The sequence below is a fragment of the Salvelinus fontinalis genome, chromosome 1, assembly GCF_029448725.1.
Source record: "Salvelinus fontinalis isolate EN_2023a chromosome 1, ASM2944872v1, whole genome shotgun sequence".
NCBI lineage: Eukaryota > Metazoa > Chordata > Actinopteri > Salmoniformes > Salmonidae > Salvelinus > Salvelinus fontinalis.
In genome coordinates, this window is record NC_074665.1 from 55,893,123 (window position 1) to 55,920,599 (window position 27,477).

Below are 27,477 nucleotides of genomic sequence, written 5' to 3' on the forward strand. Positions count from 1 at the left end.
CGGCGAGGTGGAATAGCCCGCACTGGGCTATGCAGGCGAACCGGGGACACCACCTGTAAGGCTGGTGCCATGTACGTCGGCCCGAGGAGACGTACTGGAGACCAGATACGTTGGGCCGGCTTCATGGCACTCGGCTCGATGCCCAACCTAGCCCTCCCAGTGCGGCAAGGTGGAATAGCCCGCACTGGGCTAAGCACGCGTACTGGGGACACCGTGCGCTTTACCGCATAACACGGTGTCTGACCAGTACGACGCCCTCTTACTCCACGGCAAGCCCGGGGAGTTGGCTCAGGTATCCATCCCGGCTTCGCCACACTCCCCTTTTTCCCCCCCAAGAAATTTTTGGGTGAGCCTCTCGGGCTTCCAGCCTCTCATACGTGCTGCCTCCTCAATCCACCGCTCCTGGGCTGTGGCTGCCTTCTTCTCCTCCCGCGAGCGGCGATTCACACCAACCTTAGCCCAGGGTCCTTCTCCGTTGAATATTTGTTCCCAACTCCATTCCTCTTCTCTCCCTTGCTTTAGTTCCTTTCCTCCGGCTCCAATCCGCTTGGTCCTGTTGTGGTGGGTGTTTCTGTAAAGGCAGTCATTGTTGTTCTCCTCCTCAGACGAGGAGGAGCATGGATCGGACCAAGATGCGGATTGGTGATTAATCATACTTTTAATGAAAACAGCAAACAAGACACTACAAAACTACAAAACAACAAACGTGACTAACCTTCAACCGTCCTGTGTGGCCCAAACACTGACACAGGAACAAACACCCACAAAACCCCAGTGAAACCCTGGCTGCCTTAGTATGACTCTCAATTAGAGACAAACGATACACACCTGTCTCTAATTGAGAATCATACCAGGCCGAACACAAAACCCAACCTAGAAATACAAAACATAGACTGCCCACCCAAAACACACGCCCTGACCATAAACACATACAAAAACAACATAAAACAGGTCAGGACCGTTACACAGGGAGACTTTTCCAATGGTTTGCAAAGAAGGGCACCTATTGGGTAGATGGGTAAAAAAAGCAGACACTTTGGATGGTATATTAGTACACCCAGTCACTACAAAGATACAGGGGCCCTTCTTAACTCAGTTGCCAGAGAGGAAGGAAATTGTTCAGGGATTTCACCATGAGGCCAATTTTGATTTTAATACAGTTACATAGTTTAATGGCTGTGATAGGACATAAGTGAGGATTGTAGTTATTGTAATATTGTAGTTACTCCAAAATACTCATAAATGACAGTGAAAAGAAGGAAGCCTGTACAGAAAACGAATATTCCAAAACATGCATCCTGTTTGCAATAAGGCACTAAAGTAATACTGCAAACAATGTGGCAAAGAAATGAACTTTTTGTCCTGAATACAAAGCGTTATGTTTGGGGAAAATCCAACACAACACATCACGAAGTACCACTCTTCATATTTTCAAGCATAGTGGTGGCTGCATCATGTTATGGGTATGCTTGTCCTTGGCAAGGGAGTTTTTTGGGGATAGAAGAAACGGAACAGAGCTAAGCACAGGCAAAATCTTAGAGGAAAACTTTGTTCAGTCTGCTTTCCAGACTGAACAAAGTCTGCTTGGGAGACAAATTCACCTATTAACAGGACAATTACCCAAAACACAATGCCAAATATACACTGGAGTTGCTTACCAAGAATGTTACCAAGAATACCACTGAATGTTCCTGAGTGGCCTAGTTACAGTTTTGATTTAGATAGGCTTGAAAATCTATAGCAAGACTTGAAAATGGCTGTCTAGCAATGATCAACAACCAACTTGACAGAGCTTAAAGGATTTTTTAAAGAATAATGTGCAAATATTGTATAATCCAAGTGTGTCTTCCCAGAAAGACTCACAGCTGTAATCACTGCAAAAGGTGATTTTAACATGTATTGACACAGGGGGTTGAATATTTATTTAATCAAGATATATTAGTGTTTTATTTTCCATCCATTTTTCTTCCACTTTTACATTAGTGTATTTTGTGTATATTGTTGACCAAAAAAAAAGACAATTAAATCCATTTTAATCCCACTATTTAACACAAAAAAGTGGAAAAAGTCAAGGGGTGTGAATAGAAAGAGAGAGAAATATTGTTTTACAAGGCTTCCTTCATCCAAGACAGTTGTATTGGATGTAAGTATTGGATGTAAGTGGATAATTTCCAACACTACAGCAGGGCCTGTACGACCACAAGCCAACCAAAAGGTGACCCTAAGTCACTGGGCATGGTCCACTCTGGCACACGTAGAGCTTTGTCTAACTGTTATGCGGTTCAACAACAGCAGTAACTAAGTTACCATGCTTTTCTATGGGACCACACAGAAGGCTGTGACAGTCTTGACAAACAAGCAGAATGAAGCAGTCAATTTAGCACTCAATCCTGTCACACAATAGCACATTTACTAGCCTATATCATCCATGGTTGCTCTTTGAAAGACAGCACTGGAAGTTAAATCCCTCCTACCCTCTCCTGTTCTCATCATCATTGGTTAATAAAACAATCCGTTTGTAGCATGATCTACATTTTACTGAAGTGTACTCTTTCAGCTACTAGATGTCTTTAAAGTTAAGCCAATCCAAAGATTAAACCTAACTCTCAAAGACAATGTTAAAGACAAGACAGGTCAAGGACAAGAGACAACAAGCATAAACACATTTAAGAGTATAAAAATACAAACGAATGAATGGTTCATCAGTTCGTTATAAGCTGGTACTGTAATGTTTATCAGCTGGCACTGTGGACCAAAAGGTCAAAAATCTACATTATGCCTGCGTTACAGTATGTGGTGCATTTCACAACACTTAATACAAAACTCAAAACACATCATCAAAAAGACAGTTGTTTCAAAACTCTTAGCACATTTTCAATTGACTAAGTCAAACAGACAAAATCAGTCACTTTTTCACCAAACTTGATCAGTGTTTCATCTACAAATACATGTTCCACATTGCAATACAGGTTCATATCAAGTCATTGCCTTTCGCAATGCAATGTTTCATTAATTTTGATATGATTCTCTTCACTTTCATTAAAAATACATGTTCCCATTACTTAATCCTACTGCTCTTAATTGATGATCACTTAAACCTTAGGTAACTATTATGATTTTACTTCAGTCACAAATGAAATTCAAGTTTATTGGTCGCGTACACAAATTAGCTGATGTTACAGCAGGTGCAGCGAAATACTTGTATTTCTAGCTCCTACAATGCAGTAATACAATATCAATATAATACCAATACGCAAATAATCCAGAAAGTCCAAAACAAGAAAGAAATGCATCCCGTATACAGTAAACATCTGTCCAAAATGAGGTTGCTCTAGAATTCAGTACTGTAATAACGTGATATATTCCATTTACATAGCAGACTTTTATCCAAAGTGTCAACAGTCCACGCATTTTGGTATGTGACCCCAGTGGGACCACTACAATACAATAGACGATTACAATACAGCTGGAAGATGTATGATTGCCTTCCCCACAAGTGTACCACCCTCCTTCAGGCCATAGATGAAGCATGCAATGATTTCAATCGAAACATACACTACCGTTCAAAAGTTTGGCGGCACATTGAAATGTCCTTTACTTTTGAAAGAAAAGCTCATTTTCTGTCCATTAAAATAACATCAAATTGATCAGAAATACAGTGTAGACATTAATGTTGTAAATGACTATTGTAGCTGGAAACTGCTGATTTTTTATGGAATACCTACATAGGTGTACAGAGGCCCATTATCAGCAACCATCACTCCTGTGTTCCAATGGCAAGTTGTGTTAGCTAATCCAAGTTCATCCTTTTAAAGGCTAATTGATCATTAGAAAACACTTTTACAATTATGTTAGCACAGCTGAAAACTGTTGTTCTGATTAAAGAAGCAATAAAACTGGCCTTCTTTAGACTAGTTGAGTATCTGGAGCATCAGCATTTGTGTGTTCAATTACAGGCTCAAAATGGCCAGAAACAAAGACCTTTCCTCTGAAACTAGTCAGTGTATTCTTGTTCTGAGAAATTAAGGCTATTCCATGCGAGAAATTGCAAAGAAACTGAAGATCTGGTACAACGCTGTGTACTACTCCCTTCACAGAACAGCGCAAACTGGCTCTAACCAGAATAGAAAGAGGAGTGGGAGGCCCCAGTGCACAACTGAGGAAGAGGACAAGTACATTAGAGTGTCTAGTTTGAGAAACAGACACCTCACAAGTCCTCAAACTGGCAGCTTCATTAAATAATACTCGCAAAACACCAGTCTCAACATCAACAGTGAAGACTACGGGATGCTGGCCTTCTAGGCAAAGTTGCAAAGAAAACGCCATATCTCAGACTGGCCAACAAAAAGAAAAGATTAAGGTGGGCAAAAGAACATAGACGCTGGACAGAGATGTGGCTTTTTCTTCGCAACTCTGCCTAGAAGGCCAGCATCCCGGAGTCGCCTCTTCAATGTTGACGTTGAGACTGTACAATATGTTGCATTTGTTGCTATTGGATTAACTGCTTGTTAAAATAACTAAATTGAGAATATATCATTATGCTCTATTTTGGTGATTAAACGTATATTTTGGATCAATGGTTGTGTGGCGCAAGATGTCTACAAACAAAATGAATGCAGAATGAAAGGTGTTGAATGCGAGACTGGCTGTGTTGCAAGTGTTACCAGTTTGGAGTTTTGTACTAAGAGTTTAGAAAATTCACCACATACTTCTGAAAATTGTACCAAAGCAATTAAAAAAACTGTAATCAGATCAATGAATCCAAATCAGTATGGTACTAGTCCCATTATGCTGACTGTGTATGACATTGTGTGTTTGAGTGAAGTACCTTGGCGGAGGCGTGGGGAGATGCTCCCTGATCCAGAAGCAGTAGAGCCACTCTCTGATTATCGTAGTGAGCAGCTACATGCAGTGGAGTTAGCCCACTCTAAAACACACACACATGCAACACGACATTAGAAGGGGAACAAACACCAAAGCATCAGCAGGGGGGAAGCCAGAACATAATCAGAACAGACGGAAAAGCCATGGAGCTGATGGAACCCACTCAGACGGGGACCTGTTTTAGTGTGACACCACTGAGCACACAAAGCTGAATGAAACCCACTTACAGTGCATCCACACAACTAGCAAAATAAAGAATATTTCAACAGAAATATATTCAACAGAAAATATATTTATAGTGATATACAGTCACCCAGGAAACCAAATTATGTTATTGTGTGTGCGTGACAGCCTGCATATTATTTTGCTACAGTGTGGATACACCATTAGATGGGAACTTGTTTTAGCGTGACACCACCAAGCACTGTTAAACCACAAACAGTTTTTTTTAGGAGACTCCATCTTCATTATGATACCTTCTTGCTTTTATATTTAGCACTTTCAGATGGATGGACACAGACACTGATCTGACACATAATTATTACCAGTAGGCTCCTTATAAGTGTGTGTGTGTGTGTGTGTGTGTGTGTGTGTGTGTGTGTGTGTGTGTGTGTGTGTGTGTGTGTGTGTGTGTGTGTGTGTGTGTGTGTGTGTGTGTGTGTGTGTGTGTGTGTGTGTGTGTGTGTGTGTCTCAGAAGAGAATGAATGAGTGGGTGTCAACAGGAGGAAAAAAAACAACTATGCAAAAAATTGTTTTAGTGGAAGACAAGCATCTGTTTGCTGTGCCGTCTTGGGAGAAATCATGATTTCCCTCAGTCCCGCTGCTGCTCCTACAGTCTATCTCCAGTAGGGTTCTGCTCCTTTTCAGAAAGACGCAGGTGATACCATGGTAGGAGACCAAAGTCCTACAGGATGTCGTATGACATCCATTCCAACAGAGGGAAGGGGAGAGTGGACCTCTACTATCTCACTCACTCTATTAGAATGAATTATATTGGTCTCAAACACCACAAACAATCCCATAGAACTAGAAGCAATTCAAATTGCCAAGTGAATGTTATTGTACTTCAAGAGTTGCTCTCACATATCCTACCTTTCCAGCTGCATCTGGAGCTGCTTTCTTCTGAAGAAGCAGGCTGGCCACTTCCATCTTCCCATACTTGGCTGCCACATGAAGAGGACTGAACCCTTTCTGTAGAAGACATCAGGAGACAAGGCATCAACATAAGACAGCCAGGGACAACAGACCTGCTCTGACGACCTAACTGACAGCACTGTCTGTTAAACATGAGAGCTGAAGTGCATTCAAGATGTGCAAGGTTCTGCAATGTTGCAAACAGCAACAGACGGGGACACTGCAATGGCATACTGTTAAATAACCTTATAGTAGGGTCTCGTTCACTTTAGCTTCATTGCCATGTGAAAGGAAGTATGGTGGGTGGGAAAGGTGTTTGGCTTGCTCAGTGGGTTGCGATAACCTGAGAAATGATGTCACTGGGTCTGTTTTTCATATCCTATTCGTCATCTATAAAAGGATAGCGTATAATGTGATCATGTTAATCTTGGCGAAGTCCCTCTGTGTTAGGGAGGGTATTTTAAGAAATTAGGTCATATTTTCCAGAGGAATGTGGAACTCCTACAGATAACTCCCATATCACGCACAGCAACGTTTGGCCTAATTTTTCCTAATGTTGTAATACACACTCAATATTGCCATGCAATTGTGATGTCCTGTTATGGCCTATTTTTCTTCAGGGGCTTTTCTCTATTTTCTAAAATCTCCAAAGGAATTATACTTATTGTTGGTCGTCATTGTAAATAATAATTTGTTCTTAACTGACTTGCCTAGTTATTAAATAAAGTTTAAATAAATAAATAAAACATTAAATGGTATTATTGTTAAAACAAAATGACTGTGTTTGGTTTGGCTGTTTGGCGCCCTCTGCAGTCACTGTACTGTGCAGTACCATCACAGCCAATCAACTGGTCCCACTATGACTTGACGTCATGCCTCTGGACAGCTATGGTATCTAAGGTACTGTCCCCTCAGATATAGTGTGTGTTTTAGAGAGCGAGAGAGCGAGAGAGAGATAGAGAGATAGAGAGATAGCTGGAGAGAGAGAGAGAGAGAGAGACGGAGGCACAAAATCACGTACAAATGCACCAATTCCCCAAGGTCTTATTTGACCTTCAAGAAGATCATAGCTCAATTACATGTGTAAAAGCGTAAGGAAATTAGCTTCCATGTCATTTTCATCCTGATAAGGTTTAGGAAATGAAAAATAAACACCAGTGATGAGGAAAAGCATCTTCAAAAGGACTATTGTTCTCCAATCAATGGTAGAAATGTTCAATCCACACTGTCCTTAGCCTGAACCTGCTGATCCTCAACTGACTAAACTACAACGACCATGGTTGAACTGTTATTTGTGAGTGCTTGCTTTTAATTTTCTGGTTGGACCCTAACCTAATCACACAGACCTTAGTGGAGGCTGAGAGCGATGCACCCTGGTCCAGCAGCATGGCAGCTACGTCCTCGTGGCCCTCGCGGGCAGCCAGGTGGAGGGGTGTGTAGCCTGACGTGGTGGCAGCATTGGCAGAAGCCCCCCGCTGCAGCAGCTGCTGGACGATGTCAGCCTTCCCCAGCCGGCTAGAGATGTGCAGCGCCGTCTGGTCGTCCTGGGGGGAGACAAATACTATTATATTCTGTCCATTCTCTTCACAATGTGCAACAAAGTGACACCACATCGGTTCTCAACCCAGTTAGACCACGAAGGTGTGTGTGGAGGGCTCCCTGACCCCTGCTCACCTTGGCCTTGGTCTCCACATTAGCTCCATTCTGCAGCAGGTATCGCACAACGTCTGCCTGACCCGCCCGTGCTGCCATGTGCAGCGCTGTCTCACCCCTCTGGAACACACAGACGGACAGACGGGCAGACAGGCAGACAGACAGACAGACAGACAGACAGACAGACAGACAGACAGACAGACAGACAGACATTGTTAATCTGCATGTATGTATGTATTACTCAATTTTGACTAGCTTATCATTTTTTGTTGAATTTCTGAAGAGCTGAGTGTAGTGTGACACCCACCACATTGGTGGTGTTGGGTGAAGCTCCGTGATGTGTCAGAGAGTTGACAATGTTATCATGTCCCATGAAGGCTGCCACGTGGATAGGAGTAAGTCCAGACTGCAAGCAAATCACAATGATAGTTACCAATCAATAGCATGGGTTCAACTATACTGTATACCTTCAAACAGGGGTGTCAAACATATGTCCTGAAATCGAAACTGTGTAGAAATGGTAATGGACCTACATTCATACAGTTTCTTTACTGTGTCCAGCTTGCTAATAATCACTGAAATGAAACCTAGACAGTCAGGGAGCGTGGAAAATTCCCAAAACGATGGATAAGGGACTATGTTTTGAAAATCTTGACGCCAAGGAAATATAACACATTTTCAGTGCCACCCTACAGACCTCGTTGAAGACCAAATGCAGTCCATGAGGCAAAATGAGTTTGACACTTCTGTCTTATAGTAAGAGAAATGCTCACATTAATTATTTTCAACTGTACCTAAACTAAATTATTAATTTGTCTATGATCTTTGAAGTTCCCAGCCAAGTCTGTCCTCCTACCCCTAACGCCCTGTGTGTTACCCCAGGCCCAGCCCAGCCTTCTAACCCTAGCGTACCTCGGTCACAGCCTGGATCGATGCGCCGTGTTTCAGCAGCAGCTCCATCACTTTGGCGCGGTTCTTCTTGCAGGCGATGTGAAGCGGGGTGAAGCCGTTCTAGAAACAGAATACCACAAAACCAAGTCTAGAAACAGAAACTACTCAACTCCTCAGGTATTTTGGCACAGATCTAGTTTCTAAAGAAAATGGCAGTTTCCCTTTACCCCTATTTTTTATGTAATAGTTTAAACATGTGAGAGAGTAAGCTCGTGTTGTAAACCTTAACGAAGTTTTATGCCACAGTCGTGTAACAATTATCCACACAGTTTCTCCTGCCAGTAAACCTCAGAGTGACCATAACCACAGTTTCAGTCACCACAAAGTATAACAACATACTCAGTGATGTGTCCCAAATCAGTCTTTTCTCTCAAAACACACACACAGGCACGCACACATATGTGCACTCTCAAACACAAACACACACAGAAACATACCCAGAAACGTAGCTCTGCAGATCATCAAACACAAGCCATTTGAAGGGAGTATCTATACGAGAGCTTTATGAGAGCTCGACCCACTGTGTTGTTGTGAATGGCACATAACTGAGGGATGGGCGTGCATTGTCTCTGATTACTTTTATCAGTATGGAAAGGGGAAGTTACTGTGCAATCAGGAAATGAGCCTGGCTAAAGAAAAAGACAGTTGCCGACCCCCACCCAGGGCACAAAAGTGTAACAAAGTCATAACTTCCATCTCAATGTCTTTCCCTTTCTTATTCCCCCATCCTCACTCTATCTCGTTGTCACTTGCAATTGAGATTTTCCTCTCATCATCACCGCAAACAGGACACAAACAGAAACAACTACCAGAACATTACACAAGAGTAGTCAGCAGAGTGACATGACAATCCGTCCGACCCTCAGGTCGCAGGTTCAGGGTTCTGTGTGCACGGAAATGCTGCTATGAAAGGTTGTTTGTACCCACAGCATTTGCATTTAAATCCTGAATTTGTATTACCCTGAAAATCTCTCCCTCTTCTTACACATGCAGCCCAACCATCCACCCCTCTTTCTCACCAGTGCTTTAGCGTTTGGGTTGGCTTTCTTGTCCACTATGAGCTTGGCCACTTTGTAGTGTCCACAGTGGGCGGCCACGTGTAGGGCTGTCAGGTAGTCATTGGTGACATCATCGACAGGGACGTCATTCTGGAGGAGTAGCTGGACACAGTTGATGTGGTCGCCCTGAGTGGCCATGTGCAAAGGGGACAGCCCGTTCTAGAAGTGTTACAGACATAATGTTATATCAATGATCTATAGCGGTTGAAAATGTAACATTATAGCAAAGTTTTGTGACAATCACAATTCTATCAGTGGTAGGAGACATTTGCAAACAATTTTAGATCAATTCTCCTTGAAAGTTACCTGGATGAACATGTGTTTTACAAGTTAGATGCAACTATTATAATTTCAGCAACAAAGTATACGATAGGAGCTGGTGTTACCTTTGTCTTGGACAGAATGGGTGCTCCGCGGTCCAGCAGAATCTCAACCACTTGTTCATGACCACTCCTCGCTCCACAGTGAAGAGGTGTCAGTCCATCCTACACACAACAGCATGGTCAATAGGACCACAGAGTGGAAGGACATGAAACATTCAGCCCACTATGGACTGAAATTCTGAAAAAAACAAGTCTTGATAATATTTGAGTGCATACATACTGTATTAGAACAGGGTTAAAACAATATAACATGACCTGTCATCAGTGACAAAGTGCTGCATGCTAGGCATGTTAGGCATATACAGTACCAGTCGAAAGTTTGGACACACCTACTCATTCAAGGGTTTTTCTTTATTTTTACTATTTTCTTCATTGTAGAATAATAGTGAAGAAATCAAAACTATGAAATGACACATATGGAATCATATAGTCACCAAAAGAGTGTTAAACAAATAAAAAATATGTGAGATTCTTCAAAGTAGCCACCCTTCGCCTTGATGACAGCTTTGCACACTCTTGGCATTCTCTCAACCTGTCTTGAAGGTGTTCCCACATATGCTGAACACTTGTTGGCTGCTTTTCCTTCACTCTGCGGTCCAACTCATCCCAAACCATCTCAATTGGATTGAGGTAGGGTGATTGTGGAGGCCAGGTCATCTGATGCAGCACTCCATCACTCTCCTTCTTGGTCAAATAGCCCTTACACAGCCTGGATGTGTGTTGGGTCATTGTCCTGTTGAATAACAAATGATGGTTCCCACTAAGCCCAAACCAGATAGGATGGCGTATCGCTGCAGAATGCTGTGGTAGCCATGCTGGTTTAGTGTGCCTTGAATTCTAAATAAATCACAGACAGTGTCACCAGCAAAGCACCCCCACACCATCACACCTCTTCCTCCATGCTTCACAGTGGGAACCACACATGCAGAGATCATCCGTTCACTGACTCTGCATATCACAAAGACACGGCGGTTGGAACCAAAAATCTCACATTTGGACTCAGATTTCCACCGGTTTAATGTCCACTGCTCGGGTTTCTTGGCCAAAGCAAGTCTCTTCTTGTTATTGGTGTCCTTTAGTAGTGGTTTCTTTGCAGCAATTCGACCATGAAGGCCTCATTCACACTGTCTCCTCTGAACAGTTGATGTTGAGATGTGTCTGTTACTTCAACTCTGTGAAGCATTTATTTGGGCTACAATTTCTGAACTTTAATGAGCTTATCATTTGCAGCAGAGGTAACTCTGGGTCTTCCTTTCCTGTGGCGGTTCTCATGAGAGCCAGTTTCATCATAGAGCTTGATGGTTTTTTGCAACTGCACTTGAAGGAACTTTTAAAGTTCTGGAAATGTTCCTGATTGACTGACCTTCATGTCTTAAAGTAATGATGGACTGTCATTTCTCTTAGCTTATTTGAGCTGTTCTTGCCATAATATGAACTTGGTATTTTACCAAATAGGGCTATCTTCTGTATACCAACTCTACCTTGTCACAACACAACTAATTGGCTCAAACACATTAAGAAGGAAAGAAATTCCACAAATTAACTTTTAATAAAGCACACCTGTTAAATGAAATGCATTCCAGTTGACTACCTCATGAAGCTGGTTGAGAGAATGCCAAAAGTGTGCAAAGCTGTCATCAAGGCAAAGGATGGCTACTTTGAAGAATCTCAAATATAAAATATATTTGGATTTTTAACACATTTTTGGTTACTGCATGACTCCATATGTGTTCATATGTGTTATTTCATAGCTTTGATGTCTTCACTATTATTCTATGATGTAGAAAATAGTAAAAATAGTAAAAAATAAAGAAAAACCCTTGAAAGAATAGGTGTGTCCAAACCTTTGACTGGTACTGTATATATATATATATATATATATATATATATATATATATATATATATATATATATATATATATATATATATATATATATATATATATATATATATTAATATACATATATATTATATATATAATATACATATATATATTATATATACATATATATAAACAGTGTTCTATTTAATTCTGTGAAGGCACTCACCTTGGTTTTGCCATCTATTTTGGAGCCTCTGTCCAACAGCAGTTTGACCATGTTACTATTTCCTCTTTTAGATGCCACATGGAGAGGTGTGATGTCATTCTGTTAGAACAGAGAGAGGAGGTAGGAGTGAGCCACACAGTACAGAGCTGTGAATATTATCTGGACGTTGTCCATATGGCAATACTAATAAACCTCAACAGCATCTGAATCCAGCAAGGGAAAGACGCCAGCCTTATATTGTTACAAAAACATAATTTGAGAAACAAACAACAATTTGACAAACTGATATTCAAAGTATTCTGAATATCACATGTGGTATGTTTAACTAAGTGGGTGGAAAGCTGTTCATTATTGAGTATTATACGCCATCTCTTGTGTAATTTACTATGGAGCGAATCATTCATTACTGTCGACTTGAAACACAAACACTACAGCCAGACGCTGCCTTTTCATATAATTACAAGCTATCATTAAGCTAAGCTCTAATGTTGACGCAAATAGGGTGTCTGTTGTTACACTCCTTGATACGTGTTGTTATGATTTTAACACTATCACTGTATGATCTGAGTACAGTATATAGGCAGTGGGAGGGTGGGGTGATTTGAAGCACTATATGATGGAAAGAGGATGCAGTCTGTCGTGTGTAATTTTCCATAGAGTGTAGTGGAGTGTGGCTAGTAGCTCCTCCTGTCCAGCAGAGGGCAGAGCAGCCTTACCCTGGCCATGAAGTCCACAGCGGCCCCTCGGTTCAGCAGAAGCGTGGCCACGTTGATGTTGCCATAGTGAGCAGCGATGTGGAGAGGAGTGAAGCCGCTCTGAGGGAGCAGGAGAGCAGAGCACACAACGACGACACAGGAGTCAGAGACAACCAAAGGCTTGATATTAGTCTCTCATATTATCTATACTCTAATAAGTATACGGGCTACTACTGTACACATAAACAATCAAACATGACTTTTCTCACCGTGGCAGAGCAAGTCTTTGTTTTGAAAACCCGAACACAAATCCTGCAGACTAGAGTGTGAATGGTATGTTGATGTTCATATGTCATACCATTCAAAGTGATCATGAGCTTTCATGATTATTTCAACCTTACAATAGTTTTATACTGAACCGTAACACATTAACTACCACACAATAAGGATAGACATAGGGACATAAAGTCTGCAGTTACAGACTGTAGTTTATGTAGGATTACAACAGCCTGTTGACCCCATGTATCATAAATACATGGTGTCTTCATATGTGAATGTAACCTATTTCATTCACTGGGGACTTCCTAATGAAACCATGGCTTAGAGGGAAGCAGCATTCAAAGCAAGTGGAATATAAGGGAAATGGCACATCTCAGCTAAAGCTATCCAATCAGGGAGAGAATTTTAGATAAAGCTATCAATTCACAGAGATCCCATTTTCAATTAGCCAATAATCCAATACAAAGCAGGTGGTTGACCAAGCTTCCAGCACATAAACCACCTAAGCTGTGAGCATTATACACTGTTCTATTTCTGTTCTAAGAATAAACAAATCAGCTTGAGGTTTCATACAAATACGAGATATTTTTGCATTAAACACTTAGTCATAAATGTAATATATCTGACATTCACCATGGGACACAGATGGTTCCATGAAGTTTAAAACATTAAGGAGTTAATCCAACTATCCAAACTATTTATTGACAATGCTTTTAGTATCTACTATCATACAGTGATATCTACATTTACAAAGCCAAGTAAAGATACTAGCCATATCCACCAGCCTGGTAGCCATGCTGACCAAAACAGGCATTCTGAGAGGGCAGCCTGCTCTGCTATTGTTTTTGGTGGGGTGGGGTCCTTCTCTTTTTTCTCTGGAAACAGCACTAACAGAAGTAACTAATGTCCCATGCACAAGCCTAAAGGGGCTGGGGTTGGGAAATGAAGATCTAAATGCAGTCTAATAAACAAACTAGTAGACTATTTCTCTGCTGCTGGGAGGCTGGGTTCCTTAATTCTAAAAGGCCAGATTATAATAAAAATATAGTCTGCTAAACAGTAAGACTTGTCTGTCTTGAGCCATAACGTGATTTATCATTAACCATGTTATGGCAGGATATCTATCTTGGTACCCATTAAAACCTTGGAACCCATAGAATCCTTAGAACCCATGGAATCCTTGGAACCCATGGTAACCTTGGAACCGATGGAATCTGTGGAAACCTTGAAACCTATGGAAACATTGGAACCCATGGAATCCTTGGAAAGAAACCTTGGAACCTATGGAATTCTTTCAAAACCTTGGGACCCGTGGAAACCTTGGAACTCGTGGAATCCTTGGAACCCACAGAAAACTTGGAACCCTTCTTGCCTCCAGCTACAGATATCCACAGTCCACATCAGTATTAGTAAGACATGCTGCATTATTACAGAACTATCGCTCTCTTTCTATCCGTAATAAGAGACACACTACATGAATGAAGCAATGGGGAAAAGGCAAAAAAAACTGAAAGAGAAGGGAGATATGGGGCTGCAGCAACACTAGTATATGGTATAGGGGGTTGTTTCTGTTTTTTTGGGGGGGGGGCTGCAATGGATAGAGTAAGTACTGTACAATGTACAGATATACCTCTGTCGTTCTATTCACCATCATCTAGGGGAGAGGGCACAAAACCGGCCAAGAGAGGAGAGAATTGGTGGTTAGTGTGCACACAACATCACACAACAAGGAGAGATTATAGGTAGAGTTACTGGAGTAGGTCTTTAGTTGGCCAGAGAAGTTGTGAATCACTCAACTTTACAATACAGAAACTGCCGCTGATGTTAAGATTAAAAGTTGCTAAATTCCAAACCAAACTGTCAGTTGTGGTTAAATTGTTCCACGGGATATAAGGTCACAGTACAGCATCAGCCATATCTCTTTATATCTATCTGCATTATTCTTTCTCTCCTCTGTCTGACTCAGAATAATGTCATGCATTATTACATATGCACCTACACAAAACCTCAAAGTAAATAAACAATAAAAAATAAAAAAATAGATTAAAACGGATGGACCTACTCATATGGGAAAAGAGCCAGAAAGACAGAGGTGAGAAGCAAAGCGAGAGAGATAACATCAGCAGAATGTAGTGTAGTGGTCACCTTGGACTCTACATCTGCATTGTGGTCGTTCTGGAGAAGTAACGCTGCAGCCTTGGTGTCGTCCTTGCGGGCGGCGATGTGCAGGGCGGGCAGACGCACCTTGCCCTTGGTGTCATTCTCCAGGAGCAGAGACACCACTTGGTCATGCCCCTGCTGCAGGGCCACCGCCAGAGGAGTGAACCCGTCCTGTTAGAGGGAGGCAGGGGGAAACTTAGAGGGGTAGGGGAAGTGAGTGACATAGACATCCCACATTTCCACAGCAATGCTGGGCCACTTGGGACTATAATACTGTGTTACTAAGGACACAATGTTACATGTCCACAAGTATCAAATGTCGGACAGATGACGTCATGAAATCAATTTAAATAATACATCTACAGTATATTCCTCAAATTCTAACCAAATATCTTACTTGCCTAAAATCCCCAAATCTATTGCACTTCGTCAAACATCAAACAGATACTTCACATTTCACTCTATATACAGTACATCTGACAGCGTGCAGGAGGATAAACTGTATACATTACATAACACAGTATAGGGCACTTCTCTCCCACGTCTAATCCCTTACATAATTCCCGTTACAGTGTGTGTGTGTGTGTGTGTGTGTGTGTGGGGGGGGGGGGGGGGGGGGGGGGGTTCTCATGGACAGTTTTTGTGGACTGGACCAGTGGTTTTAACTGGTTGTACTGGTGGCTTTTCCTTACAGGCAGCAGATCCTGGCTCCAGCAGCAGGCAGCTCTCAGTGTAAACCAGACCATAGAGGGTATAAGGGACCTTATCTCTGGCCTGCTCAAGGTCATTCAGCTCTACTATACACTACCAATCAATGAGGCGCTGCCTGTTGGAGTCCCTGAACCCACCACAGAGAGAGAGGGAGAGAGAGAGAGAGAGAGAGAGGGAGAGCGAGCAAGAGAGAGAGAGCAATAGAGCGAGAATGGGAGAGAGTGAGTGAAAGAGAGGGAGGTAGTAACAGAGAGAAAGAGGGAGATGGAAATAGAGAAAGAAAGAGGTGATGTATAGAGAGAGTAAAAGAGGTGGGGGAGAGGATGGAGGTAAGCATGTAAAGCTGTAGATAATATGGAGGCAGGGAGAGAGAGGGGGAGGAGAGCAGTGAACAACATAACAGGCAGGGTGGGCGGGGACACACACCTCGGTGGCCATACTCTGGCTGGAGTTGTGTTCCAGGAGGAAGCGAACCACCTCCAGATGGTTCTCCTGGGCAGCCATGTACAGTGGGGTGAAGCCATTCTACAGGAGAGGACCAACAGGAAACTCAACAATCAATCATAAAGCACACAGAGTAGCCTATCATATGACAGACAAATATATTATACTTTATCATACCACAGCTCAGACAATTCATACAGTACTATACAAAGCACTCTTTGGTGGAGTGAAACATCCCATTGATCTTTGTCAGCCCAGTTTATTGCTATTGATCTGAGGAATGTCTCAACGGGGGAAGATTGGGATTTTTGATGAAAGGATATTTCCCCCTGTCTCAGAGATGTGAAACGCATGGACAGCACAATCCTAGAGAGTATATTCCCAGTCACAACCCTGACAGACTAATACCGCTGCTCTGGCAGATCTCTCAAATTAACGATTTTCAAGTGGTGAACAGATATATAGAGATCTGGTTGTGTAGATGTTTCAATGATAAAGATATGGTAATGTTAATATGTTAAAAGCTTTCCATCGTGGAATACAGTGTGAGTCCTATACAGACTCCTTGTCGTTTGAATGTGTGTTTAATGGTGTGTTCTGATATGTTCTGTTTCTCTGACCTGAGTTATGTGTGTGTGTTATGGATACCATACCTGAGACTGTGCATTGACATTGGCTCCATTGGTGACCAGCTCTTTCACCACTTCCGTTTGGCCGGCCAGGGAGGCTATGTGAAGAGCGGTGTTTCCTTTCTGCATTAGAGAGGAGAATGAGAGGCATGCCAGTTAATCTCTCCCCCACCTGTCCCAGTGTACCATTCCCCGCACCGCCTTGCCAAACCTCAGTTATGCCTTTGTAGCGCTGGCATTCTAGCTCTGGCCTCCCTCTGGCCCTGGCTGCCATTGATGTGTCACTTCCGATGTACCACATCCAGCACATAAACAAGGGGCCCTCGTACCACCACCATAAATAAAACCGGTGTCGTTTTTAATAAACTGCAAGCGGGTTCTGAGCGGTGTGTTGACCCCCGAGCATCCACGTGATGGAGTCTCTGATGTCAGCAACACTGTTGCACAATATCAACATAACTCACATAGAGTACAGTGCTGAACATGAGGAGGTGAGCATGTTTGACCTATGGATAAAGACAACAGCTGGTAAAGACAACCGCTTTCGTGAGAGCTCCTAGTCTCTGCTCGGTGTTTGAGTAGTTTGAAGGCTGTCCTTAGTGTTGAATTTTTCATAGTGCTCAGTGTTTATATATAACCTGTGTCTGCTTTCAATGGAAGAGAGGGAACACTAATGGTAGCCACAGTCTCCAAGTCTTTCTATGAACAAACATGGACATGCTGCTGGCCACACCAATGCTAACCACTGAATGCTCGGCTCATGTTGTGCTTGTGACCAACTGGGTCCAGAACATTTGTCATCTGCACACCTCGAAGCTAAGTCCACTGAATATCAGCCCTAGGAGCTAACACAAGTCTTCAGGTCTCAGGCAAATGTTACTCATCATGCATACTGTTCACTAAACCAACTCCGCTACATGTGGCCCTACAGTGTTGGCCGACAGCAACAAAGCAGTAATAGATGCAGAGTGGGACTAACCTTGGTTGCTGCGTTCACATTGGCTTCTAGCTTCAGCAGCTCAGCCACCACCTCCACATGACCCTCCTTAGAGGCCAGATGAAGAGCGTTCAATCCATTCTGAAAGAAATGACATAAAGTGTTAATATACATCTCTGGCACCCATACATTCTCTGTAGAACAGACAGATTGTACACATGGCGTGAGATTATTCAGACGAGGAGCTGCTATGCCTTTCAAGTCCATTTGTGTTGTGGCCTTGTTAAATACAATGTTACACAATTATCACACAGCCACAGGATTAAATGTATTTGATGCATATAGTTTCAGTTACATTAAAAGTAATGTATTATGTACAAAATGAATGAACTGAGCAGCAGATGTTGGATATTAAGCCACCCACCTGGTTGCAGATGTTGATTTCCACCCCAGACTTCAGGTAATCCAGGGCCTTTTCAAGGTTCCCAGCCCGCGCTGCTCGCAAGTAACTGGCATTGCTGTCCGACTAAGGATGGAGAGAGAGAGAAATATTGATCAAATACAGTCCACATACTAAACAGACATGTGTCTACTGCTCAACAGCAGAAGGCTAGAATGAAAACATCGGTTCACGTTCTCAGGGAGTCACTGCCATAAACAGTCACACACACCCATGCAAACACAGGTATTACACACAAATCAAAAATCTCAGATACTGTACCAGAGTCATGTCTTTCTCTAATCCCAAAAACCCAAAGGTCTTTTGTTTTGTGTAGAACTGTAGCTACATTTGAACTGTATTGCAAAGTACGGTAACGGTGGACAGAAATAACACATCCCAAAGATCCAGCCAAATAAATTGAGCTACTATCCCAACAAACTGGCCTTCTACGTCATCCTTTCTTCGTATCAGATCCAAGGACGTTGTGATGCCAGCAGCGACAAACCCAAATATCTCACGACTCCAGAGTAAGACAAGGGTGGGTGGTCCTGATTGTCTATACAGAAACCTCTCGCAAAAACAGTAAAGATAAGAAAATACATTCTCAGGAGACAACTCTCTCAGTCCTCCTCTTCTAGAAACAAAGAATGTACTGTATTATCCCTCCTTTCTGCTTTGCTCTTCTTTATTTTAAAATAGAGAGGGCTTTGTGAACAAAAAAAATGATGACACAAGCCATTTTGGGGTTTGCCCATCTAACAATTGTTCGTGTGTGGACGGGTATGTGCGTCTGTGTCTGTGCATGCATGTGTCTGTGTATGCATGAGTGTGCTTATGTGTGCTTGTCTGTCGTGCCAGCTCACGTCAGATTGTTCTGTTTGTGTCTGGGACATTACACAACAGAAACGGACACATAGCAAAGTCTGCACCTTTGCTTGTTGTAATTGTATGAAGTTGATTTCCAAAACCCAGCACCAGTACACATGCCCTCAGAGCATGCAGTTGAGATAGACTACTACATCAAATGGTCTCCGAGGCTAAATTCCCCTGAATTAACCAATGCCCAGACCTTCTAAATTTAGCCCGTTTCCAGAGACACTTACAGTAAACTGGCAGACCCAAACAACATGAGTGCCACAACCTATTCCCCACCCCCATACTTTTCCAGGAATAGCTCTGATGGCTTGACAAATGAACAAGACATTCTTCCAGATTGCTCCAGTGATAGGGACTCAGAGTGGACTGTGGGAGCAATGTCAGAAGTGTGTGTGTGTGTGTGTGTGTGTGTGTGTGTGTGTGTGTGTGTGTGTGTGTGTGTGTGTGTGTGTGTGTGTGTGTGTGTGTGTGTGTGTGTGTGTGTGTGTGTGTGTGTGTGTGTGTGTGTGTGTGTGTGTGTGTGTGTGTGTGTGTGTGTGTGTGCCTGTTTCCTTTTCCAAACACAAGCCTCTATGGCAGAACAGTGGCAGTGAACTATTAATGCAACTTCATTGCTTTCGTCTTTGAAGAGACTAATGTAACAGTATATGGACAAATGCCATAACGTTTCTCATTTAAACACCTGGGCATTTTCTGTAATATAACCGTAGTGCTGTAACTATGAATATTAACATAGCTAAAGGGCATTGTTTGGCACATGGCAGAGGCAGTGATTCTCAATGGCAATGTGAATCTGAGGAGGGGTAATTTCAAAACAGGTGAGAACTTTCCATCCTATGACTCAAATGCCTCTAAAGGTATATCTCTCCTGTATAAAGCGTTGGACAACTCCTCCTTGACCCAAAACACTGGTAACCCCTGTCCTTCATTGTGAACAGTTAGTACTGCTGGCTTCTCTCCAGACTCAGCTAGTTGGCAGACTCCTTCCCTCATTTCAGAACAAAATCCATTCCAGACTGTGTCATTAAATTACTCCTAGCACCCTTCCTCCAATTCTTATTTTCTCAGTTAGAGACAACACATTATCTCAATGATTTGTCGTGACATTGAGCTCTGTACCCCCCCAAAAAAATCTTCAAAACAAAACATGAGGACAAGTGTCATAGGTTCATTATTCAGGTTTTTTTCTAGCGCAAACGCACACGCAGACACACTTTCCCACAGTGTGTGATGGTCACATAACAAGCGCATGCTGTAAGTGACTGTCAAGGATCTCTGAGAATAGTCTATGATAGAGTGGCTACTGGCTCTGAGGTTTGTTCAGTGTCAGATGCTTGACTCTTAACTCAGACCTCTGACATCAACATGTGAGGCCACTTAGCGTTATGGTGTCTCATTGCTGTTGACAGTCAGACAACCAAACATTCACTTATGCCTCAACCCATGTCAACATACAAAGTATAGGATCACGGATGGTGGTATCGTGGATACAGTGCTAGTGCCCCTCTGAAGTATAACTTTCATTGAAGAGCCCTCCCATTCAAGCCTGCATAACTGACTTATGTTTGTCTGACATTTATTTCACAATAACTTTCACCACTGTCACCACTCTCACCAAGACAACGGTGGAGTGATCATGTGGAGTTTTTACAGCAGATGATTTGCATGTCTATCATTCTGCTCCAGCGTATCTAAAGGGGACGCACTGTCAAGGAAGTTGGAGCAGAGGCCTCCAAAGATAAGACGTTCAATTTGAAGGCACACTGAGTTCAGTGACCCAAGTGGCCCTGGCTCAACACAGAATTGGCCAGACTACAGTACAGTATATAAAGCTACTAGGCAACAGTCTTTTAAAACCAGTCTCTCCATCACAGGCAAATGACTAGTGACACGGGTGACCGCCATTTCAAATACCATCCCATCGCATTCAAGTCGGAGGGAGAAAATCGTCTTTGTGTGTAAAGCATTACAGAGGATGGAGAGAGATTAGCTTTGAAAATATGATTAAACTTTGCAGATCAGAAGTTCAAAGAAATTAGGCCATTAAAGAGTAGGCTAAGCCTGAAGGAATAGCATTAATCTACTGTTAGATAGTTAAAGGGAGTGAGGCTTCGTCGCTCTGACTGACGACTGATTCCCTGTTAAAGAGAAAGCTCTTATTTACTAATTCAGTCTGAATTATGATACAGCTCCACTTAGGCCAACAGCATATCAACAGCAAACATGTGGCACATTTTCTGTTAAGCTGCTATAAAAATGACAATCCAATATTGAGGCAGAGTAGCGCTGCAAAGAGTTTTGTTGAATTAGTGTTTGGCCCAAATATCACTTATGACATCATTGAGTCCGGGGGTTACTGTTTTGTGTGGAGTGATTTTCTTTGCGATATCCCCCACATGATGTCAATGTGACAAGTAGGTAGTAGAACAAAAACACAGACATACCCACACAGAGGCACTGCAAAGCATCCACCCACCCACACACACACATATCTTCTATATTCTACATGGAAATATACTCGCGCACACACACGGCATGTTGATGTCTGTGCTCCAGGCTGCTGGTTAGCTCAGTTTGAGCCCAGAACCCGCATCATTGTCTCATTTATCCCTGGCCTCCATCGATACAAAAACACAGCCTAGGGCCACATGAGCTTAGAATGCCGATTGGTGCCAAAAAGCATCCAATCACCACACAGACACGCACTTTCCATTGTCGAAAAACAACACTATTGACAGGTTAATGCATTCATTGTGGAACTATTAGTTAGACAAATATCATTGCAAATGATGCTTTTCTCAAAGGGCCATTGGTGTACATTAGATGGATGTGGACCAGTACTAGAATACTTAATGGCTTATAATGGGAAAGTATTGACAGCAGGATCGTAAGCACTTCTATTTATCATTAGCAAATCATCCCCATAGGTCATGCTCAAAGTCATTTTATGCAGTTACACAATGGTTAATACCATGAAAAAAATGGACAAAACAGAAAATCCGGCCTACAGTATATATAATGTTGAAGTGTAAAGGATGCGAGGGAAATGACTGACTATACCACATGTGTACTGAACAAAAATATAAATGCAACATACAACAATTTCAAAGATTTTACTGAGTTAAAGTTCATATAAGGAAATCAGTCAATTGAAATAAATGAATTAGCTTCCTTCAATAATATTGATCTAAATAGCTACGCTACACATCTCTATGTGGACTTCCATCTCTATCTTTGACTCACAGGCTGTGAGTCACTTAGTTAGACGACATGTGATTGGCTGAAAATGTGGCTAGCGAGGGCATCCTTCTGATTCTAACCTAAGATGGAATCTCAAAGAATACAACAAAAACACTGGTACCTGCACATGCTGTGCTCTCAGCTCAGAAAGTATTCAGACCCCTTAACTTTTTCCACATTTTGTGACGTTACAGCCTTATTCTAAAATTGATCAAATCGTTTTTTCTCCTCATCAATCTAAACACGACACCCCATAATGACAAAGCAAAAACTGTTTTTCAGAAATTATTGCAAATTTATGAAAAAAATAAATATATTTATGACATTTACATAACTATTCAGACCCTTTACTCAGTACTTTGTTGAAGCACCTTTGGCAGCAATAACAGCATTCAGTCTTCTTGGTATGACGCAACAAGCTTCTCTGCAGATCCTCTAAAGCTCTGTCAGGTTGGATGGGGAGCGTTGCGGCACAGCTATTTTCAGGTCTCTCCAGAGATGTTCGATTGGGTTAAAGCCCGAGCTCTGGTTGGGCCACTCAATGACATTCAGAGACTTGTCCCGAAGCCACTCCTGTGTTGTCTTGGCTGTATGCTTAGGGTCATTGCTCTGTTGGAAGGTGAACCTTCACCCCAGTCTGAGGTCCTGAGCGCTCTGGAGCAGGTTTTCATCAAGGATCTCTCCGTACTTTGCTCCGTTCATATTTGCCTCTATCCTGACTTGACTCCCAGTCCCTGCCACTGAAAAACATCCCCACAGCATGATGCTGCCACCCCCATGCTTCACCGTAGGGCTGGTGCCAGGTTTCCTCCAGACGTGACGCTTGGCATTCAGGCCAAAGAGCTCAATCTTGGTTTCATCAGACCAGAGAATCTTGTTTCTCATGGTCTGAGAGTCTTTAGGTGCCTTTTGGAAAACTCCAAGCGGGCTGTCATATGCCTTTTACTGAGGAGTGGATTCCGTCTGGCCACTCTACCATAAAGGGCTGATTGGTGGAGTGCTGCAGAGATGGTTTTCCTTCTGGAAGGCTCTCCCATCTCCACAGAGGAACTCTGGATCTCCGTCAAAGTGACCATCGGTTTCTCGGTCACCTCCCTGACCAAGGCCCTTCTCCCCGTTTGCTCAGTTTGGCCAGGCGGCCAGCTTTAAGAAGAGTCTTGGAGGTTCCAAACTTATACCATTCAAGAATGATGGAGGCCACTGTGTTCTTGGGGACCTTCAATGCTGCAGAAATGTTTTGATACCATTCCCCTGATCTGTGCCGTGACACAATCATGTCTCGGAGCTCTACAGACAGTTCCCGTGGGACCTTATATAGACATGTGTGTGCCTTTCTAAATCATGTCCAATCAATTGAATTTACCACAGGTGGACTCCAATTAAGTTTTAGAAACATCTTAAGGATTATCAATGGAAGCAGGATGCACCTGAGCTCAACTTCGAGTCTCATAGCAAAGGGTCTGAATACTTATGTAAATCAGGTATGTAAAAATGTATATATACATTTGCAAAAAAATTAAAACCTGTGTTTTGCTTTGTCATTATGGGGTATTGTGTGTAAACTCAGCAAAAAAAGAAACATCCTCTCACTGTCAACTGCGTTTATTTTCAGCAAACTTAATGTGTAAATATTTGTATGAACATTACAAGATTCAACAACTGAGACATAAACTGAACAAGTTCCACAGACATGTGACTAATAGAAATGGAAATAATGTGTCCTTGAACAAAGGGGGAAAGTAACAGTCAGTGTCTGGTGTGGCCACGAGCTGCATTAAGTACTGCAGTGCATCTCCTCCTCATGGACTGCACCAGATTTGCCAGTTCTTGCTGTGAGATGTTACCCCACTCTTCCACCAAGGCACCTGCAAGTTCTAGGACATTTCTGGGGGGAATGGCCCTAGCCCCCACCCTCTGATCCAACAGGTCCCAGATGTGCTCAATGGGATTGAGATCCGGGCTCTTCGCTGACCATGGCAGAACACTGACATTCCTGTCTTGCAGGAAATCACGCACAGAATGAGCAGTATGGCTGGTGGCATTGTCATGCTGGAGGGTCATGTCAGGATGAGCCTGCAGGAAGGGTACCACATGAGGGAGGAGGATGTCTTCCCTGTAACGCACAGCATTGAGATTGCCTGCAATGACAACAAGCTCAGTCCGATGATGCTGTGACACACCGCCCCAGACCATGACGGACCCTCCACCTCCAAATCGATCCCGCTCCAGAGTACAGGCCTCGGTGTAACGCTCATTCCTTCGACGATAAACACGAATCCGACCATCACCTGTGGTGAGACAAAACTGTGACTCCTCAGTGAAGAGCACTTTTTGCCAGTCCTGTCTGGTCCAGCGACGGTGGGTTTGTGCCCATAGGCGACGTTGTTGCCGGTGATGTCTGGTGAGAACCTGCCTTACCACAGGCCTACAAGCCCTCAGTCCAGCCTCTCTCAGCCTATTGCGGACAGTCTGAGCACTGATGGAGGGATTGTGCGTTCCTGGTGTAACTCGGGCAGTTGTTGTTGCCATCCTGTACCTGTCCCGCAGGTGTGATGTTCGGATGTACCGATCCTGTGCAGGTGTTGTTACACGTGGTCTGCCACTGCGAGGACGATCAGCTGTCCGTCTTGACTCCTTGTAGCGCTGTCTTAGGCGTCTCACAGCACGGACATTGCCATTTATTTCCCTGACCACATCTGCATTCCTCATGCCTCCTTGCAGCATATCTAAGGCACGTTCACGCAGATGAGCAGTGACCCTGGGCATCTTTCTTTTCACACAGTCAGTAGAAAGGCCTCTTTAGTGTCCTAAGCTTTCATAACTGTGACCTTAATTGCCTACCGTCTGTAAGCTGTTAGTGTCGTAACGACCGTTCCACAGGTGCATGTTCATTAATTGTTTATGGTTCATTTAACAAGCATGGGAAAAGTGTTTAAACCCTTTACAATGAAGATCTGTGAATCTGTGGATTTTTATGAATTATCTTTGAAAGACAGGGTCATGAAATAGGGACATTTCTTTTTTTCTAAGAAAAGAATAAGGCTGTAACGTAACAAAATGTGGAAAAAGTCAAGGGGTCTGAATAGTTTCCGAAGGCGCTATATTGTTGTTGTATTTTACCCCCTTTTTATCCCAAATTTCGATCTTGTCTCATCGCTGCAACTTTCCAACGGGGCTCGGGAGGTGAAGGTCGAGTCATGCGTCCTCCGAAACATGACCCTCCAAATCACGCTTCTTAACACCCGCCCACTTAACCCTGGAAGCCAGCCGCACCAATGTGTTGGAGGAAACACTGTTCAACTGACGATGGGGTCAGCCTGCAAGTGCCCGGGATGCCACAAGGAGTCGCTAGAGCGCGATAAGCTAAGTAAACCCCCCCGGCCAAACACTCCCCTAACCCGGACAACGCTGTGCCAATTGTGCACCGCCCTATGGGAATCCCAATCAAGGCCGGTTGTGATACAACCCGGGATCAAACCCGGGTCTGTAGTGACATTTACATTTACATTTAAGTCATTTAGCAGACGCTCTTATCCAGAGCGACTTACAAGTACATACATTCATATATTTTTTTTGTGTACTGGCCCCCCGTGGGAATCGAACCCACAACCCTGGCGTTGCAAGCGCCATGCTCTACCAACTGAGCCACACGGGGCCAACACGGGGCCTCGGGGGCCTCTAGCACGGCGATGCAGTGCCAAAGACCGCTGCGTCACTCGGGAGTTCAACATGCTATAACTCTTATACAACTATATACATCTAGATATGAGAGCCCACACCCAGGGACTAAATATAGGGAAGGGAAAGAAGTTATCTCTAGGTCAGTGCTACAATGGTTTGCGTGCACACATACACACACACACACACACACACACACACACACACACACACACACACACACACACACACACACACACACACACACACACACACACTTGTATAGCAGATCAGAGGACAATTATCAGTGGAGAGATTATCCACCAAATTCAAGCCATCCACAAAGCCTTAAGAAATTCCCTGTGCAAGCAGCACGATGCTCTACGCTGCACATCTGATTTTCCCTTATCACATTACCTGTCAAGGTCAGCTGGTTTGCACTGGATTCCTGACAAAGAGCATCCTTCAGATAGTTCGCTCTAGTGCAAACACATACTGGAAATTACAAAGCCCATATTGCCACCAGTGTTATTCCCTTATGCCCTTATGCCAAACAAACAACATGTCCTCTGGAGTAGGAGAACCAGCCTCTCCAACACAGATAGCTATATGTTTGTGTCCCGTAACCATCCTGCGTCCATGCACTACGCTGCACCACATGGCTATACTATAGGGACTGGTGACCTCTGAGCTCTTCACAGTCCAGGATATCAAATCAAATCGAAACACCATACTAACTCCTCACCACAATCCCCTTTCACAACTCCTCACAAGGCAGAGTAGTGATACAAAACATTGAAACAATTCCAGGGAACACTTACTATTGTCAGGAAGTCTGCTGCCTCTTCCACAGCCATGTTTCCCCCTCTCTCTCTCTGCAGTTCAGGAGTGAAACCTGAGCTCTCAATTAGCTCTGTTCCAAGCAAAACCACACTCAGTACACAGCACAGCACAGGGAGAGGGACAGGGAAGAGCAAGATGCCATTATGTCAGGTGACCAAGGCAAAAAAAGAACAAATCCCAACCCAGCAGGACACCCAAAATAACGCTTCCTTGATGCTCCACGCAATGAAGGGATGGAGGCAGAGAGGTGAAGAGGAAGAGAGGTTAGCTTCTGTATCTAACCTTCCAAGAGAAGTAAACAATCCCCTCTGTAAGTGTTTGTCTGTCTCCGACATACAAAATGCCAAATCCTTTTCTCCCTCTCCCTCCCTCTTGCCCACTCTTTATGTCATCCCAGATCTCCCAGAGATCACTCAGAAAGGTCCCTAGAGATGGCAGGGTCTAGGACAGG

General features: G+C 43.2%; 1 protein-coding gene and 1 non-coding gene across 36 annotated transcripts in view; both read right to left on the reverse strand.

The window, feature by feature from the left end:
* Positions 1–27,477, reverse strand: part of LOC129857963 (ankyrin-3-like) — a 218,627-nt gene that overhangs the window by 68,825 nt on the left and 122,325 nt on the right. For 25 of the 35 annotated variants that reach the window (XM_055926959.1, XM_055926893.1, XM_055927039.1 and 22 more), the window contains exons 2-17: positions 18,393–18,494; positions 18,011–18,109; positions 17,056–17,154; positions 16,385–16,483; positions 15,233–15,418; positions 14,718–14,741; positions 12,830–12,928; positions 12,114–12,212; positions 10,068–10,166; positions 9,643–9,840; positions 8,585–8,683; positions 7,980–8,078; positions 7,694–7,792; positions 7,366–7,563; positions 5,978–6,076; positions 4,829–4,927 (exon numbers count right to left, since the gene is read on the reverse strand). In XM_055926959.1, coding sequence (XP_055782934.1) covers positions 4,829–4,927; positions 5,978–6,076; positions 7,366–7,563; positions 7,694–7,792; positions 7,980–8,078; positions 8,585–8,683; positions 9,643–9,840; positions 10,068–10,166; positions 12,114–12,212; positions 12,830–12,928; positions 14,718–14,741; positions 15,233–15,418; positions 16,385–16,483; positions 17,056–17,154; positions 18,011–18,109; positions 18,393–18,494 — 1,797 coding nt within the window. The remainder of the gene's footprint in view (positions 1–4,828; positions 4,928–5,977; positions 6,077–7,365; positions 7,564–7,693; positions 7,793–7,979; positions 8,079–8,584; positions 8,684–9,642; positions 9,841–10,067; positions 10,167–12,113; positions 12,213–12,829; positions 12,929–14,717; positions 14,742–15,232; positions 15,419–16,384; positions 16,484–17,055; positions 17,155–18,010; positions 18,110–18,392; positions 18,495–27,477) is intronic. The other 10 variants (XM_055927031.1, XM_055927023.1, XM_055926856.1 and 7 more) reach the window with 3 other exon arrangements.
* trnaa-ugc (transfer RNA alanine (anticodon UGC)) lies at positions 26,108–26,183 on the reverse strand. Its single transcript has one exon. It is a non-coding gene; the product is annotated as a tRNA-Ala (tRNA).